This window comes from Pholcus phalangioides, unplaced genomic scaffold (assembly GCF_987345545.1).
Source record: "Pholcus phalangioides strain wild (caught in Gottingen) unplaced genomic scaffold, Ppha-v1.0 ptg000004l_1, whole genome shotgun sequence".
Taxonomy (NCBI): domain Eukaryota; kingdom Metazoa; phylum Arthropoda; class Arachnida; order Araneae; family Pholcidae; genus Pholcus; species Pholcus phalangioides.
This window is the reverse complement of record NW_028301597.1, coordinates 15,757,013-15,775,900: the sequence shown is the minus strand read 5'-3', so window position 1 is coordinate 15,775,900 and position 18,888 is coordinate 15,757,013. Positions and strand designations below refer to the sequence as shown.

Sequence of the window (18,888 nt, the reverse complement as noted above, 5' to 3'; positions counted from 1 at the left end):
TAACGATATCAAGTCTGTCGATCATAAATTAACGAAACAAGGGAGACTCTTGAAACAGAATTACATCATAATACAAAGTTCAATCATTTGTTTCAGTTTTCTGTTATCGAAATATCACTTTGTGCACTATCCTTCCCCAACATTCTCTGTTGTATCCGTTCTTGAACACAAAATACATAATCCCTTTTTGGCATTTGCAACGAAGCGAAATGTCAGATAATGGCGATGAGGCGTGCCTCCGCGTTAATTCCGCGGATTAAAATACAATCGAGGGAGCTCCAAAGACGCCGTATCCACAGCTCTTAAGACTCCCCAAGTGCTACCAGCGTGAACGCGGGGATTAAGACGGCCGTTTAGAATAATCTTTTGCTCTCCGCATTCCCAAGAGTGCAAATTACGATGATAGCGCGTATGAAGAAGCGCTTCCTATTGATCCGCACTCAGCGCAAGTTATTGTGAAAGAAAATTTCCTTCGCACTAAAATCTAAAGCGAATGAAGACGAGGAAAATAAAAGAAATAGAGAGAGAGAGGAAAAGAAGGTACAAAGTGGAATAAAGCTTTGCTTGATAGACGATAGGTTTAAGAAATGTTGACAACAGCCATTAATCTTCCCCTGGGAAACGTTTCTTCAGAGGCTGTTATGAGAAATCCGCATTCGCAAAGCTGTTATTTAGTTACAGCGTTCCATTCGAACTCAAGATGTTCTCAAAGGAAGCAGAAAAGACGTTTTCATGTTACATTTTTTTCTCTTAAAAAAAGTTTTCTTGAGAAGGAAAAACGTTATAAATGCTCACGAACACTCTCTTTACTAAAAATATTGTTTACTCGCTTTCACATAACTAAACACAAACTTGAAAAAGTTCAATATCTTTTTTTTTTTTTTTTTGCTCTTAGAAATCCAATTCTTTTCACCCTCGATTTGGTAATTTGGTTAATAATGGGGAGGAATTCTTTTTCGAAGCAATAATAAAAAAAAAGGAACTTTTCTTCCTGGGCTACCAAATATTTTATAAAAATTCATTTGCGTGTTACGATCTTCTTATAAAATAAAGAGATGAAACTTAATTTTTTGAAGTGATGAAATAAAGTTATAAATGTTGATCAGCACTAATAAAATCAGTGTTTTTAATCGAAACAGGTTCAGATATGTATGAGAAAGTGGGTTTGAATCGTCTAAGTGTCTCAGTGAAATCAAACTTAAGACATTATATGAAAATATTTCCAGATGATTTTACAAATACAAATACAACGCCACAACAGGCAAATTGCCCAACGAGGTGGCTGACTTAAGAGCATCATGGATCCCCGAGCCCCTACCCACTACTGCTACACCACACATGCACCCCCCCCCCGCAACCCCCCAACGAATCGGTACATGCGGGAATGTGCGTGTACGTGTAGTGCAACCTGACGTAAAGTTTTTGTTTCTGTGTAATGCTTTGTTATGTGTAGTGCTGTCATCTGCCCCCAGTTTTACTAACTATGAGTGAAGTGTTATGATTGAATGATTTATCGTTGTAGGACTGTTGCTCTCTGTGGCGAGACTTTTTAACGGGGAGATCGGCTCGCATTTGCGCCTTGAAGTTGGAAACCACAGAAAACCAACTTCAGCCGACCACCACTGTGGGGTTCGAACCCGGATCCTCGCATCACGAGTCCGGCACTATAACCACTCGACCACCACAGCGGCTTTCGAAGTAATGGAAATCCAAAAATCTCATTTTTAATTCAGAGTTAACCCATTGGAAACATTTGATGTCCTGAGGTCGTCATGCGATTTTTTTGGCATATAAATCATATACCGTTCTTATTGTGTCATACAGCTGTATGTATGTATGTACATGTCCCCAACTACGCTACTAGGAGATTTCAATCTGATTACTCAGTCTCTCTCTCTCAACTCTATGGGTATTTAAGCATGATATCATTTGGTAACTGAATTAATACCCTGGAAAAACTATAATAATGGGCGTTAATGCCAAATAAATCCCATATATCTATATCTGAAACATCTATTTTTAAATTTCCAAATGGCAGTCCGCGGAGATTAAAACTATTAGGATATATTTTGGATTCTAAATCATATGGAACTGCCACCGAATATCCAACTGTCGTGGGTATGCATTGAAAAGCTGCTAAGGCTGCAACTACTAAATTTAGGGTTACAAGCGTCCTCCTACGTTTCAGAAAATTCGCATTTTTGTCCTTTTCAGGTTTCCGGAATTATTTTTCTAAGGAAATTTTTTTTTCTTCGTTTTGAAATTCGTTTGTGTGTGTGTGTTTTTTCCCCACTCGCATTCACCAAAAGGCCTCGAAATTCCCAGATTTTTTTCTGTTTCTACCTTTTTTTAGCGGTTTTGTTTTAGAGTCGGGAAAAATTATTATTGTGACCGGTTTTATATATATTGGTCGGAATAGTGGCGCCATCTATTGGGGAAATTAGGATAAGTGACGTCACTAAGGATGCATGCGGAGACGTCCTGCTTTCTCCTCTTCGACTCTGGTAACCCCAACTAAACCGCATATGCGGTGGTAACGCAAGTTTGTTTCTCTATAATGTTTTTGTGCTTCCATCTATTGTTCAAAGTATGAGTGAATTGTAGTGACTGAATATTAGTGCTGTTGTCGGCATGTTGCTCTGTGTGACGAGACTTTTTATTAATTAATTTTTTTAAATACACCGAGCCACAGAAAACAATCCATTTACAGCAAGGTAAAACATAAAAATGTTAAGAATGCATAGAATCAAATAGTACAATAAAATCAAACCGGATAAAATTAAATGTTTAGGTATGAAATGTAAAAAATTAAAGCAAACACAAGTCAATACAAAATAAGTAAAATGAAGGCCCATATTAAATCACCGGATCAATTAAAAATAAATAAATAAAAGCACACGACCATTAAAACACAATAAAAAATAAGTGAAGAAAAAGAAAATAATACAGCAATCACATAGAAATCATTTCCAGAAGAAAAAATCGCTCATCAATCGGAGAGAATAAGCTTTTTGAATTTACCAACAGGTGTAAATATATGTATCGAATTCCTCAGGTAAACTATTATATATAATACAAAATCTGTTCATCACACAAGAAAGACCAATCGAGGTCTTAAAGTGAGCTTATTGAAATAATTTATTTGACCTGGTGTTGTGCCGCGTGACCAAGAATCATATTTTAGACAACCTAAAAGAACAACTGATATTACCATTAATCAACTGCCAGAAAAATTTCGAAAGAATGAAATTTCTTCCCTGGTGATCAAAAAAGTTTCCCTGAGGAAAGATGTTGAAATTGTAATACCATATTTCCCAAATTTCTTAAAATTCGAATATCGCATAAATGCATTTTGTATAATTTAAATATAGTTAATGGAATTGTTGGAATGAGAATTCTCTAAACAACAGATGTATATTAAAATTTTGATCGTATTTTAAAATTGAAAAGAACAATCACACATTGCATCTAAGTTGTTGAAATCTTTAGTCATTCTATTAAGCCAGCCAAGTATGCAATATGAATTTGTACAAACGTCATTAATATGGTCACGAAAGGTAAAATCTGAAGTATAAATAACACCCAGGTCAGTAACAGAATATCTTCTCTGTAAAATGTCAGTGCCATATAATAAGAGTATGCGATAGGTTGTTTCATGCGGGTGAAAGACATAACAAAGCATTTGTTTATATTCAAGTGTAGATGATTCTCAATACACCAGTGATAAGTATAAATTAACGAACCTTGATTCAAAATTTACAACAAAGTCAAATATTTTAAAATCATAAACAAATAATAAGCAATTATGAAAAGCAGCTGCAGGGTCATTAATAAATACGAGGAATAACAAACCTCCAAGGCCAGACCCCCTGAGGGACTCCATATGTTACACAAAACCCATCACTAACAGACGTGCCATGAGATACAGAAATCATTCTGTTTTTTTGTTACGACGCAAATACATTGCAAGTATTATCTGAGAAACCAATTTTTTTTTTAATTTGTGCATCAATATAGAGAGGCTAACACAATCGAATGCTTTAGTGAAATCTGTGTAAACTATATCGAGCTGACGTTTATTAGTTACAGCTTCAACAATATATGTAATCAGGCCCGTCATTTAGGGGGGCAGGGAAGTCATTAGGAGGGCCGTTGCCCCTCCCTGGCTTTTGAAAATACACTACAAATGGTGTATATATATATATATGCGTACCTTTAGTACATGCTCTTTGCCTCCCCCCCCCCCGGAAAAAGATTAGAAAGAACTTTTTCGGGGAGATCGGCTCGCATTCTCCCCTCGAAGTTGATAACCTCAGAAAACCAACTTCAGCCGACTCACTTGGCGTCAGTGGGGTTCGAACCCGGTTCCTCGCGATGCGAGAAATTGCATATCATCTTATTTCTTTGTTATGTAAAAAGTAGGCGAATTTCTTCTTTAGAATGGTGATCTATTTATTTATTATTTCCCTGTTTCAACTCGTAATCAATCAGAACCTTCGTGAAATTCTTAACACCCTACATTTGACTCCGTGGTATTTCCCTGGAAAAATCACTCGTCGGTCAATCGAATTAGTAAAACAGCAATTAATTAATTTCAAAAGAACAAACTCTCAAATCGATGTCAGACCTTTAGGCAGAGGATCTGTTACACATGTGACGATGACCACGAAATTTGGATCAGTTACTTATAAATTATGATTTCAATCAGCTTTTCGATGCATATTTCCAAGTTTGTTCTTGTTGCTCCGGGTTATTTTTTTTAATTCGACATATTTTATAAACCGAGTCTTTTATTCGGTTCTCAACTCCATGTATTTCTGCCGCAAACGATTTTTCAAATAACATGCACGTATTATTATCTTGTTTTTTTCAATATTTTTATTATTCTACCTCTCTATTCAAAATCGTACTACGCCACATTCGCGCGATTCACTCGGTACGAATCTGGCATTCAATTTCTACCATTATGAAGTAGTCTTATCTGGTTCTCAACTCACGTCCCGGAAAGATATCCGTTCACTTTTATGTTGGGGATCATTTTTGTTCTTTTCTCTTCTTTATCTATTGTGTGTGTGTTTGTTTGTCATTCAGGAGAAACAGTCTCGTGTTTTATTCGCCGTCCAGGAAACCAGTTTAGAATTTCTCTTTCATCGGGAGTTACTTCCTCACCAAACACACATGGATGAGAGACGGAATCGCTAAACTATATTTCCGGTATTTGCATAACAGGATTAAAAGGAGGAGAGCACCGGAACCAAATTACTTCCTCGCGTATTCATCTTGCAAATAGGATTAGGAGGAAGATGAGGTTCGCATTCCGTCCCCGACAATGCCAATTTGTTTGTTCAGTCGCGTTCATTTCACTGGTGGCCCCTGACCGTTCCGGCGCCAATTCGACAATCACGAGTCCTTAGCTCATGGAGCGCACACAACTAAGGATTTTCGGATGGAACTACAATCATCGATAACGTTTGGCCGAGAACGTATTGTGTGCATCTGGTATATACGCTGCGAACTTACTCGAAGTGATGAACTGCTTTTCCGATGAAACCCGAAATGTTTAGAAAGCACTGCACCCTCCGTAAATTTTATTCCCTTCCCCGTCTCTCATAACCAAGAAACTGCATCATTCCAAACACGCGCACGAGCATGATGCATGCATATTATCCATCATTACTCTTATAGTAGCTACGGCAGATCAATCGCTCAGAAAACCATTTGAACAACTAATTTCAAATATATTTCCAACTAATTAATATTAGTAATAAATATCATAAGCTAAAACGATTATGGATAAGTTTTTGAGTCGTTTATTAAAAACAGATTCATATTTTTATTATACATCACTCGCTAGAAAAATTCTTTGTTTTCATAAATGCATCTAAGTAATAAAATATCAAATTATATATCTGAAATAGGAAATTAAAAGTAATAATAATTATAGTAAGTCTCTGTAATTAGGAAATTAAAATTCTCTGAAATGAGGAAAAAAATTTATACTTGATCTATACAAAGTTACAAATTTTTCAGAACTTTTTCACACATCCTTACCATTTAGCTTTATAAATGAATTTCAAGTTATCTTTGAACGTATTAAATAAATTCTCTTAAAAATTATGAAATTAAAAATTCGCCGAAAAAATAAGGAAATATAGTATAATATAGGGCCTACTTTTTATCCGAAGTTGCGAAAATTTTCAAGACTTTATCATACATTCATATCATTTTTCTTTTAATTAATTTTAAATTATCTCAGAAATTGTTAAATGGGCGGCTTTTATAAAAAACTTGTATAAAAGGAAGCAAGCGCCCCATAAAAAAAACTGAGAGAAGGCTATTTAAAATTATCTTCGATTCAATTATCTCTTTAGTTTAGTAGTTTGTTTAAGGGCACACAGAAGGCATCACAGCCTATATGATAAAAAATCCCACCTCTTCCAATAGTTCAGATGTCGGTTTATCTGAAAAATGTTAAACTTTAAAAATGAATAAGAACCGGGAAAATAACCGAAATAAAAAAACGGTTTGCAGAGTTAGCATCGCTAGGTCACGGGAAGACAGAAAGAAGTATAATGCAAAAAACAGCCGATAGGTGACGCTGACGTGCACAAGTCAAAGAAAAGATACGCAAATTAACGAACAGAATGCCTCCAAATCATTTCCCCAGAAGCACAACGATATAGTACAATATTTGGACCATATCGTTATATATCGAAATGTCAGAGGAATATCAGATGTCATAACTATGATATAGAACGATCTCGTCTTATATGGTGCAAATTATTTATGATGTTAATTGATCAAGTCTTGAATATTTCAGCCGAATATGTATTTGATTCCATGTGAATAATCTCTACTTTCAAGGACAACAACTTGGGGCAATAAATTATTTTAATATAGTTTGAAAAACATAGATCTATATCGTGCATCTGACAAAGATCTATATCAGATTCTCGATATATACCTGATATAGATCTATCAAAGAAGACATAGCTCTATATCCTGAACATGACATACATCTATATCGTGAACCTGACAAAGATATATGTCAGATACACAATATGCTGATATATCACCATATTGTGTGCCTTTAAATAAAAATATTGCCTTCAAATGAAAATTTGGAGAAAATTTAAAGTCGAGCTTACAATTTTTTTGTTTGAATTGAAATTAAAAACGTTTGAATGAATAATTTTTCATATGAAATTTTGATTTTAATAGGATTAATTATGTTGATATATCATTTCGTCAGTTATAATTGAATCCTTAGTATGTATGTTTTACATCGTAGATGGTGGTATTTTAGAAGGAGCGAGAACTTATCCACCGTAACTTTAATTGCCACTTCATAATTGCACATATTTTTTAATTTAAAAAAATTGCTTTTGTTTTTGTTGTATGTGTGTTTGTCTTAAAATTATTTTTTTTTTCCTTTGATGTTTTCATTTTTACCATACTTTGAGAATTTTAACTCTTTTGTGATGCATATTTTTTATTCTGTATTTTTTGTTTTATTAGCATATAAATTAATAATTTTAAATAAATAATATGCTACACAATACATTAATTTGTTTCTTGTGTTTTTTGTATTATATATAATTTCCTTAATTATAATATAATTTTTCAATTATCTGCCTCAAAATGATAAATATGTCTCACAATTTCTATTTTGTAATTTTTGTGCATACATGAAAATGAATAAATTTTATTAAAAATACAATAGAAAAGAAAGATTGCTTGTAATTTAATGTTATAATTACAACCAATAACCAGTGTTGTAGAGGTGGGTTGGAGATAGGATACGGAATTAGAGATAGGAAGAGTTCATGGTACATGGGTTCAAAACCGCCCACACACCTCCAAATAATTACACTTTTTATTTCTTCCGAAAGGGCGTCATCTATCGTCCAAAATTTGAAGTATTTGAATATATCACATTCACGATATAGATCTATTTATCTCCTACTATGAATTTTTTAGCCAGAACGATATCGTGGCCCGATATAGATCTATATTGGAAACTGAAATTTTACGATATAGATCTATATCTTTGTGCTACTTGGGTTATTACAGCAGTATGTGTTCCGCATGACCACCACCACAGGGGATAACACAGTGTAGGCGAGTCACAAATCCAGCAACGTTTTGTTTGCGTGAAAGAGATACGCTTTCTACCGTCACGTTTATGAGGTGGTCATGTTATGTTGTTTTTAATAAAACTTTCCGGACACACCTATCCTTCGGGAACGCTTCGATATCTCTCTGAGATGGGAAGCGGGATGTGCCCGGTCCTCAAAGGTCATTTGGAACACATACTGCTGTAGTAAACGATTTGGAGGCATTCTGTTCGTTATTTGCGTATCTAATCTTTGACTTGTGTACGTCAGTGACACCTATCGGCTGTTTTTTGCGTTAAAATTTCTGTCAAAAAAATTCCCGTGGCGTAGCGATGCTAACCCTGCAAACCGTTTTTTATTTCCGTTATTTTTTCGGTTTTTATGAATTTTTAAATTTTCTGCGGACTTTTTGCCCACCCTGTATAAAAGCCGTTCAAATAAATCTAAAAAATTATGAAATAAATTCGAAATGATGAAATTTGAAGTTCTCTGAAATAATGAAATTAAAAATTCCCTGAAAAAGTGGGGAAATAAAATATACTTTATCTAAAGCTGCAATTTTTTTTTCAAAACTATCACACATCTCCATAACATTTATCTTTTTATTAATTCCGTTATCTCTGAAGTGAATAAACAAATCTCTTAAGTGATTAAATAAATCTCTGAAATAATGAAATTGAACATTCTTTGAAATAATGAGGAAATAAAATATACGCGATTTCAAACTATAAATTTTTCAAAACTTTATCACACCTCCATATCACTTATCTTTTAACAAAGTTCAAGTTATCAATGCAATAAATCTCAGAAATTATAGTGTTAGAATTTTCTGAAATAATGAAATTAAAAGATTTTCTGAAATACGAAGAAATATATAAAATTTACTTTAAAGTTGCAAAACTTTTGAAAACTGTCGCATCTCTACATCATTGTCTTTTAATGAATTTCAAGTTCGGTAAATCCATCATAGAATTCTCGAATTTGTTCTTGGTTCCTCAAAGTTTTGCATCAAAGAAAAAAGTCTTAGGTCTTTCATATATATAGTCGAATATATTTAATTTTTATATTATTCGTTAACGGACGAGTGGTCTTGTTGTTTTCTATTACCAATACACAAAATTTTCAAGTCTGAAGAGGTATAATAATTAGCCTTCTGAAGATTGTTTTTTCTTACTACGCAATTTGATTCAAGAGTGACATCAACTACAATAGCATTTCTGAACTATGAAAACAAGAAAATTAAAATACCGGTTTTATTTTACTCGCTTTCACATGCGTGCGTTTGTTATATGCTGAACAGAGAGCTGCATTCAAAAATTGTGATCAAGCACATGTTTCATCGCGCTACCAAAAGTGTAATAATTCATTATTTTTCAGTTTTCACTCGACTAATGAGTGTTGAGAAGAGGATTGAAAGAGATCTACTCTCCGATGAGTTCCGAAAACATTCTTTTGTTAATATTTTCTAGTTCCTCTTTTTTACTACGTTCGTTAGGCAGAACTAATGAAGCTACTGATAAGCTCACCGACGAGGAATTAAATGTGAATAATTTCGACAAGTGTTCTTAATGGAAAATAAACGATTGGTTTCATTAATGATTGCTAGCGCTAACCAAGGAAAACAACGACCGAAATTATCTCGAAACCATCGCATGATTTATTTAGATAGATTGGCAGCTTTGGGGGGTTTTGTTAATTCGAAAAATGAGCCGAGAGCCATTCTTTGAAAACTACTAGACTGTTCTAATAAATTAGCACTCTCTTCGTTGCATTTTGTTTTTTGTCCCTTTTGCAGCCGTTATGGATAAACTAAACCGTGAGGAGAATGGGGAATTCCGTTAATCCCTCTTGTATGAATCAACGAAAAAACCTAACCGTTTCGTTAACAACTTGGCAAATGAAAGTTTAAAACCTACACGCTAGTTTCGACACATAATTGTCACTGTTGTCAAAAGAAAAAAGATAATTATTAACTATGGACTATATAATATCTCGCTGGCATGAGGGTTGCCGGCAAGATTCGCATGACACTTCTCTACGTGTTGCTCAACGTACAGGAACGCTGCAAGATTGGAATGAAGGATTGCTTAGGATTTCGTCTTTTATAGGTAATTTTCTGATTGGCTGACATTGTTGAAGCATTAGTGGCTGTGAGGAAACACTTTCCAGTACGCACCAATTTGATAAAAATTATAAAGAGAGATCAATCGATAGCATTTTCGCAGCCTTAGTCAATTGAGTCTATCATGGCTGAAGCCCGTCTTATATACAGAGTGCCACAAAGTTGATGGACCCTCACGAAATTACAAAAAAAAAAGTGCGATCGATAGAAATCCACCGTTTGCTTCATTGTGCTTGGAAAAAACAGTCGATTTCATTCAAAATTTCGAAGTTATTTGCAATTTGTTGAAATAGATGGCACTGTACTCCCGAGAGAATTGAAAGTAAACGTTATTTTCAAAATAGCCTCAATTCGCTGTGACAATACGTATTTTCTTTTTCCAGACTGCAGCTCTGTCTGTAGACAAACTTTGTGTGACTAATTTCGAAATTTTATCTGAATTCAGCTCACACAGGCTATCCCGGCTGAGACGTTTGCACGTGTTTCCCCGAATTTCGTTCTGAGACTACCTGATGTTGTTACCGCAAATGTGGTAGATATTTTGAAAATGCAGTCAATGCTGCTTCTTAGAATCACGGATAATGTTATCATTCGAGTATTGCTATCACTTTTACAAAGAAAGGAATGTGCCAATATCATAGCATGGGGGGAAATTCGTTTATATTTATCGGGACTTCGGATAATGCTATTTAATTAATTTTCCCCCGTACAAACTTTTTTTTCTTTTTGCGCATTCTATGCTGAAGCTAAGGTTTAACAAAACTTTTTTTAAACGTAAGCACTTCGCTCCTCAAAAGTCAAGGCATCTCCAGCAAAAGCCAAGTAGAAGATTAGAAGGGGGTTTCTTCTCCATTCCCACTTGTTGACGAAAATTTCGGTACTTGATGTCGTAATCTGCCCACAGTTACTCGCTATGCCACGTGTACGAGCTGCTTTTCTTTAATGTCTTTTTCCGAGAGACTGTCTCAAGGGATCTGTGAAACGTACTGTACATGAAAAAAAAATACTGTAATTCGGGATATAAATTTTAGACAGTTCCATTTTAACGTCTCACAATGGCTGAATAATAAAAATGCGGGATATTAGCTGAATGGAAAAAAGTTCTGTTTTAAAATAGAATACAGTCGAATCCCGTTATAGCGAAAATCTCGTTTTAACGAACACTTTTCTTATCCCTCTAGATAAGTTTACACAGGAACAACGCAAAAATCTGGAATTCCTTTATAACGAAATTTCGTTATAACGAAGTCATTTCTCCGGTCTTTTGGATTTCGTTATAACGGGATTCGACTGTAATAACAAAAAAATTCAGAGATTTTTGGAACATTTTACTATCAATAATGTGGGAAAGAAAAACCAGTGTTGCTTCGTTTCACCAATTCCCATTTACCATACGACCGTTCAACCAAACGGGAGGTATGGTCACTCCTCCTGCAAACGGGACTGTTTTCGGATGTAGTTATCATTTGGTTATTGTTAACAAAACCCCGAGTCCCGATGCGATCACATTAAGTGGCGTGCAGAGTATCTTGTTTTCATTTTTTATGGACTACAGCACCATCTCTTGCAGAAATTTTTAACGAATTTTGAAATCCTTGTCTGATAAATTCCAATTTTTTTTTACCATTTTTCATATGGGCTTTTTCAATTTCGAGGCTACCTTGTTTGTGTGAGTTCATTTTCTCAACGTTTCCTCGGCGACAGTGGTTAGCATCGTTAGGAGTTGTCTGTTTTCGTTACGTTCCAGCAAGAATGAATGAACATTTCAATGAATAATGAATGAAAAACATAAATTTTAACGAAGTTTATTAAGATAAATTTTATTGCCATTCAGGATATGCTGTGAAAAAATTGACAAGGTTATGAAGAAAAAACATTGCAAAAATCTTTTCAGTGCCACGACGAAAATTCATCAAACGATCGATGAAGGCCTTTTCAATTACTTACTACTTGCTTACTTATTTACCTAACATTTCCCTGCTATACCATTAAAAACGGTTTTTTCGAGACAGGACTTTTTACTGCGTTTAAGATGTTTAAGAGATTATTTTTTCTAATTTCACTCAGTGTAGTTTTCAATCTACGGTTTTCTCATCGCACCAAATACACAATGTCCTCAATTCGAATTTTGAATTATACCCAAATGCAATATTGATTAGTTTTGTTTCCTTGCAATGCCACCGAAAAACACGAAACTCATTTGCTGAAAATATCTGTTCGAACATTTTTCCTCCACCAAACTCCTTATTCTAATTGATTTTAAGGTGATGGAAATGGATGTAATTTTGTAATCCAATTAATTCGTTTCAATACCATTAACAAATGTTGAAAGGATAAAGCGTATTATGGTATTTTGTTTCGGCAAATGCTCATTTGCAAAATTTTCAATTATGTATGAAGAGCTTCGATAATAATTCTTTCTTTTTTTTTTCGTCATTCTATTTATTTTCTTCTTGATTTTTCAGGCGCAGTGATCTCGAGAGGGAAGCGAATGGGACTGCCGTGTACTACGCCAGCGACCCGGAGGAGACATCACCCAGCAACGGAGAATCATTTGAATTCTCCGAGGCAGAATGCGATATGCATCTGAGATTAGGAATGGTGGAGCGACCGGTTTGAGCTAATTCTCGCCGATATCAAAGAAAGCTGAGCCCGTGTTTACCTCCCAAAGATGTTTTGTGTTTAATTTTTCCATACCCACCTCTGGAACCTTGCCGTTTACACCAAAAGAAGCAAAAAAGTGATATGTGATGGTTGACCAACCAAGTTTAATCTGGATCCGAAACACACGTATATCACTAGGGATTACCCTGCGTCAGAGGGACCCAATACTTCCAATTAGAATAATTTCTCCGACTTCTGGTGAAAAGTTTTCTAAGATGACACTATATGGAGATGATTTCGTTTGATGTCTTTTCATTTCAGATCAAAGCAAAAACAACGAAAAAGACTTATCGAGGAAATATCTATTCGACCACGTTGATCGGAACGTATAAGTGTATTACATAAGTATATATACAACGTGTATTGTATGTGTGCGTGTGTGAGTGTATGTTCGTGTTTTGTTTACCGATCAAAACTCCCTTTTCCAGGAATGTATTACACGTTTCAAGAAACGAAGCGATGCAAACTAATCAAAAGTAAATGTTTATCGAGAAGATTGAATTTTATCGATGTCCCTTGTTTCACCTTAGATGGGCGACATCAGATTCCCTTTCAAGAAATTCGAAGAAACGAGAGATTCCATTAAGACGTCTTATTTTCCACCGGGTTTAGTTCCCCATCTATTTTAATTTGAACATCAATGTTTCAATTGACTTGAGCTGCAGCGTCAAAGTTCTATAAATACGAGCATGGAAAACCTACCTATTAGTTTTTATTCGAGTGACAGAATGAAAGTTTCGCCGTTGAGCCCTAACAACACGTTTTCGATTGCATATGAAAAGAAGTCCAAAATTTAAAAACCACATTTTTTTTTTATCAATATTTTATATTGATAACGTAATACGTCATTTTTTTTCCAAGTTTCATTCAACTTAATACAAAATTTCACTTATCGAAATTGTCAATATCTAGGGTGACCATATTTGAAAACGAAAATAATCGCTAATGCTCCTAAAGTTGCCAAAATATCATAACCCTCACTAACAGAAAATCGGACGCGAGAGTAAAAGAAAACGCATCGTGAGAATCCGGGTTCGAACCTCCCCATCACCACAGTGGTGGTCGGCTGAAGTTGGGTTTTTGTGGTTTTTCCAACTTCAATGCGTGAATGCGAGCCGATCGCGTGAAACGCAGAATGAGGAAACAATTTTGCCGAGACCTGTCTCTAAGACAATTTCAACGGCTTCCAAAAGGCCCGGCAGGCTAATAGCGAACCGATCTTCCCATTCAGAACTCTCATTACAAATACAAATACAACGCCACAACAGACAAAATGCCCAATGAGGTGGCTGAGAAAAAGATGCCCATAACAAATATGGATGCCATATATATTTCGAAAATACAGCAACCCAATTAAAAACACAATCACAAAAATTATAAACAATATATACACATAAAATATTATAGAATGCCCATAAAGAATATTATGGTTTTCTTATTCTAAGTATGAATAGCTCCTCGATTTACCCCAACATGTTTATCGTATTTCTTTTTAAACGTGTCAATTGTGTTACAATTTACTACATCCGGGGGTAAGCTATTCCATTTATTAACAACCCTATTAGAGAAAAATTCCCTGCGACACCATAACCTTGCATTGTTCCTCACCAATCGATACTGGTGTCCCCTTGTGTAAGCAGTCGATTGGCGGTGTACTAAAAGTTCATGGTCCATCCTATCCATCCCATTGAAAATTTTGAACACTTCGATCATATCTCCTCGACACCTGCGTTCATCCATAGCGTTCATCCATTACATAGAGGAGCAGGTTTCAACGATACAAATATTCAATCGTTACATTCCATTCACAGTTGGAAAAATAGATGGCAACACTAAATTCAAGCACAACACAACACACGCACTCAGACTGCCAGTGTACACATGCGCCCTTCCGGCACAACTCATTCGCGTTAGACTGGAAATGTGCTTCGTTTGAAAGAAAAAGGGAACTGTTAATCAGAGTTAAAAATGCAGAGCAATTTAAATTCAAATTGATGTTGGAGTCACCAAGAAAATCTATAGCATCAAAAAATAAACATTTAGTTCTTTTTTTTATGAAACAAATTGTAATTAACTTTAAAATTATAACAAGCATTTATATTCAGATTACAGAGCAGTCGATGTTTCCGAAAAAGCTTCTGAAAAATAAAGGGGGAAAAGGGCATTTTTATTTTAAAGTTGGAACAGCCAAAAATTGCAAAAATGAAGTAAAAAAAAATCCAGAAAGTTCATAAAATATATATGGTCACCCTAATATTACTTGTATATCTTATTTTAAATTCTTCTTCTCCAACTGAAATGGATGAAAATTTATTCGTTAATTCTTATTGAAATCTTGGGCTACATAAACCCACATCTTGGCGAAAATGTGCGTCAATACAATTTTCTTAAAATAGTGAACACATAAAACAAGATGTAAGCTGTAGAACCATAGAATTAAAATTTCATAAGTGTTTGCGAAAAACTATAAAAAAATTATAATATTGTCTTTCGATATTTGTAAATGTCTGTATAGCGTTGTCATAAAATAACGTCTACTAATGAACGAGACCCTAGAGGCAGCAATACTGCAAGTAGACTATGCGAATGAAATTTCATATATGTTTATTTTTTAAGTTCGATGAAAAACATTATCATCATATATGTTTATTTTAAGCCAAGAATAGAATCAATGGTATTAAGAATTATTAAGAACGCAGTTAACTAAACTGAAAAAAAAAATTACTGTGGTGTTTTTGTATTGCCTTTTAAAAAGTCTTTCCACAGAGAGCAACAGACCTACAAACAGTATAAATGTAATTCAGTCATAACACATCATTCACTGCTGAAATATAGATGGCTGCACTGAAAAATCAAACACAATACTACATACGCACTCAGACTGTTAGGTACACATACAGAGTTACGGCACAACTCACTAGGTAGTAAATCGCCCATACAGTTGGTGATAGACGTGAGTTGCTCAGTGTGAAAGAAAAGAAAAGAAATCATCAATATATACTGTGTTGAAAACCAATAGAAACTTTGGAATTTCTCCTTTCGGAATCCATTGCTGCCGAACAGTTTTCTGGTCATTTCAGACTTTCCTAATCAATTGGTTCATGTCAACTTCTGTTTCGTATACAAGGCCGGAACAAGTGTGAGGCAAGAGAGAGGCTCGTGCCTTGACAGACAACCTTTATAAGATGAAAAATTTTAGAGGAAGCAACAGAAACCGTTATAAAAAATTATCGATTATTTTCATTACAGGCGGCGAAATCTCCTTTGGCTACTCCCCCCTCGAAAAATCAAATTATATATATAATACTTCTATATTGTGAACACACACACACAGAAACAGATAGAAAGATGGTTCGTTAATGCCACTGGCATGACCTTCAAGAGCAGACTACAAAATAACTATATCCAGTATATGCATTAATATATCTGCATATAATCTTTAAAGTTTAAACTATTGAAACTTCTGGGAACTCGTTTATTAGAGCACGTTATCAATGGCCACCCAGTACATTTTTCCACAGAAACAAAATTCTTTTCATTTTTTTTTCTTTTCGACATCAAACGTTTTGATTTTTAATTTATCATCATTACCTTATCGACTGTGAAACGGTTAAAAATATTGAGTGAAGTACGCAAAAAAAATGCTCAAAAAATATGCGTGATGCTTACTCACTAAGCTCTCTATCGATGGACCAAAGTGTTTAGTTGCTCATAAAAATGAAAAAAAAAGAAAAGAAACATGTACTATTTCTGTAACCAAGAGCTCCTCCAGGTGTGATTCCGAGTCACGAAAGCCCACATTGTGATAGCCAAGAACTTATAATTGTGTTACATCGTTATAGATTTTTGATATGAAATGCGTTTTCCTTTTGTGAATTTCGAAGAGTTTTTATCCACTTTATACTTAATGTGGCAATAAAATGTTTCACATCCATGAAAACGGATTCGCGATTTCTTTTTTGTTCGTTCATTTAATGCGTCGTTTTTGGTGGAGTGGCGTTTGGGTCTTCGCGAATTTTCTCAGTTGAACGCTTTTCTTTTAATCTTACGCCTTAAGTTTTATCAATTCTTTGATCAAATGTTACGATATGTTGTGTATGTTACGATAAATTTGATTAATCGGTGATTATGCATAATTACCAATCGTCTCGGTAGGTGCTCCCAGTAATTGAAGAAAACCCGGGCAGCGCCGGGTATTAGGGGCCATTCAAGTATTACGTAAGCAGATTTTTAGCCATTTTTGACCCCCTCCCCTCCTTGTCAGCAAAACACTGACCCCCTCCCCCCCCCCTTGTCAGCAAAATTTTGTCACACAGCAGCTTAGAATATATATTTCATATCTTCAAAAAGGGTAGTTGATGACGTAAGCAACCTTCAAACCCCCCCCCCCCGTCATCACAAGTCGGCAAATCCGAAACCCCCCCCCCCCTCGATGCTGACGTAATACTTGAATGACCTCTTATAGCCAGTTAATGAAATGAAACCACTGACCAAATTCCATATTTTATATCTTCAGTAGTTTTGGTTCGGCTATGATGAATCAATCAGTCAATTAGTCGGGATGTGTTATTTTATATATATATATACATAGATAGATAATTATTTTTCGAAGATAATCGTCTACGGTAACGAAAATAAGCACGTCTTCACTGGTAGATAATAATCGAACTAGATTTACGAGACCACTCTTATTGATACCAAAAAGAAGTCTCAGATTTGTTATAGCTCAAGAAATTTCGGTGTCGTAAGGTTTCTAACATTATCAATAATTTGTCGTATTTTATATTCCTAAGAATGAAACAAAGGGGAAGAATCTTGTGATTTCATAAAGAGTCAAATCATTAAACAAGTGTGCCGCTGTGGCAAGGGCGTAGCGAGGGTGGAACCAACCCCCCCCCCCCCCGAAATGTGAGAAAATGACCGAAAAAAGGGAAAAAGATGGCAAAATCTATTGTTCTATCACTTTGGTCCCCCCGAACGAAATTTCTGGCTACGCTCCTGCGCTGTGGTGGTCGTGTGGTGGCTCGCATCATCAGGACACGTGTTTGAGCACCATCGGCGCAAGTGTCGTTTTTTTTTTTGGTTCCTCCACTTCGAGGCCCGAATGCGAGTCAATCTCCCTGTTAAAAAGTCTTTCTACAAAGAGCAACAGGCCTGAAATGGTACAAATATTTATTCATTACACTTCACTCACAATTTGAAACATAGATAGCAGCACTGAAAAATCAAACACAACACTAGATACGCATTCAGACTCTTAGGTGCACACACTCACACTTACGGCATAACTAACTAGATAATAAATTGCCCGTGGTACTAGCACTGGAAGTGGGTTCGATTTGAAAGAAAAAGAAAGTAAACATATGTAAAATAAGCTAGATTAAAAATAATTGGATCAGAATTCAAGTCTTAAGGCACGTACACATTACCGAAGTAGCCGCACGTGTTGAATGACCAGGGTCGGCTCTATATGTTCATGTGTTTTTAAAGTTCCTTTGGGTTCCTTTTCTTTCCTTTGTGTTCATTAAAAAGACCGACTCCCATTGACTCAATTCGAACGGCTAGGCGAAATTCGAAAGGCGAGATTATAGTAGCACAAAGATATAGATCTAAATCAGTGATTCCCAACGTGGGCGTTAACGCTCCCTTGGGGGCGATGGAAAGTTGCAGGGGGCGGTAGAAGCTACGGGTATAACAGAGGATCCTATGGGTTAGATTGCGTTGGAGGCGATGGGAGAAAAAAAATTCTAAAGAAGGAGGCGATGGGACAAAAAAGGTTGGGAAATTATGATCTAAATCGTAAAATTTCAGTTTCCAGTATTGATCTATATCGGGCCACGATATCGTTCTGGCTAAAAAGGCATAGTCAGAGATAAATAGATCTATATCGTGAATGTGATATATGCAAATACTTCAACTTTTGGACGATAGATTCCTAAAATACCAACATCTACGATGTAAGACATACACAGTAAGGATCCAATT

At 35.4% G+C, this 18,888-nt stretch overlaps 1 protein-coding gene across 1 annotated transcript in view; it reads left to right on the top strand.

Annotated features, from left to right (window-relative positions):
* Positions 1–14,637, top strand: part of LOC149086605 (cell adhesion molecule Dscam1-like) — a 250,477-nt gene extending 235,840 nt beyond the window's left edge. Inside the window, exon 25 of the mRNA XM_089230984.1 lies at positions 12,705–14,637. Coding sequence (XP_089087110.1) covers positions 12,705–12,858 — 154 coding nt within the window. The 3' untranslated portion in view covers positions 12,859–14,637. The remainder of the gene's footprint in view (positions 1–12,704) is intronic.
* The last annotated feature ends 4,251 nt before the right edge of the window (positions 14,638–18,888 follow it).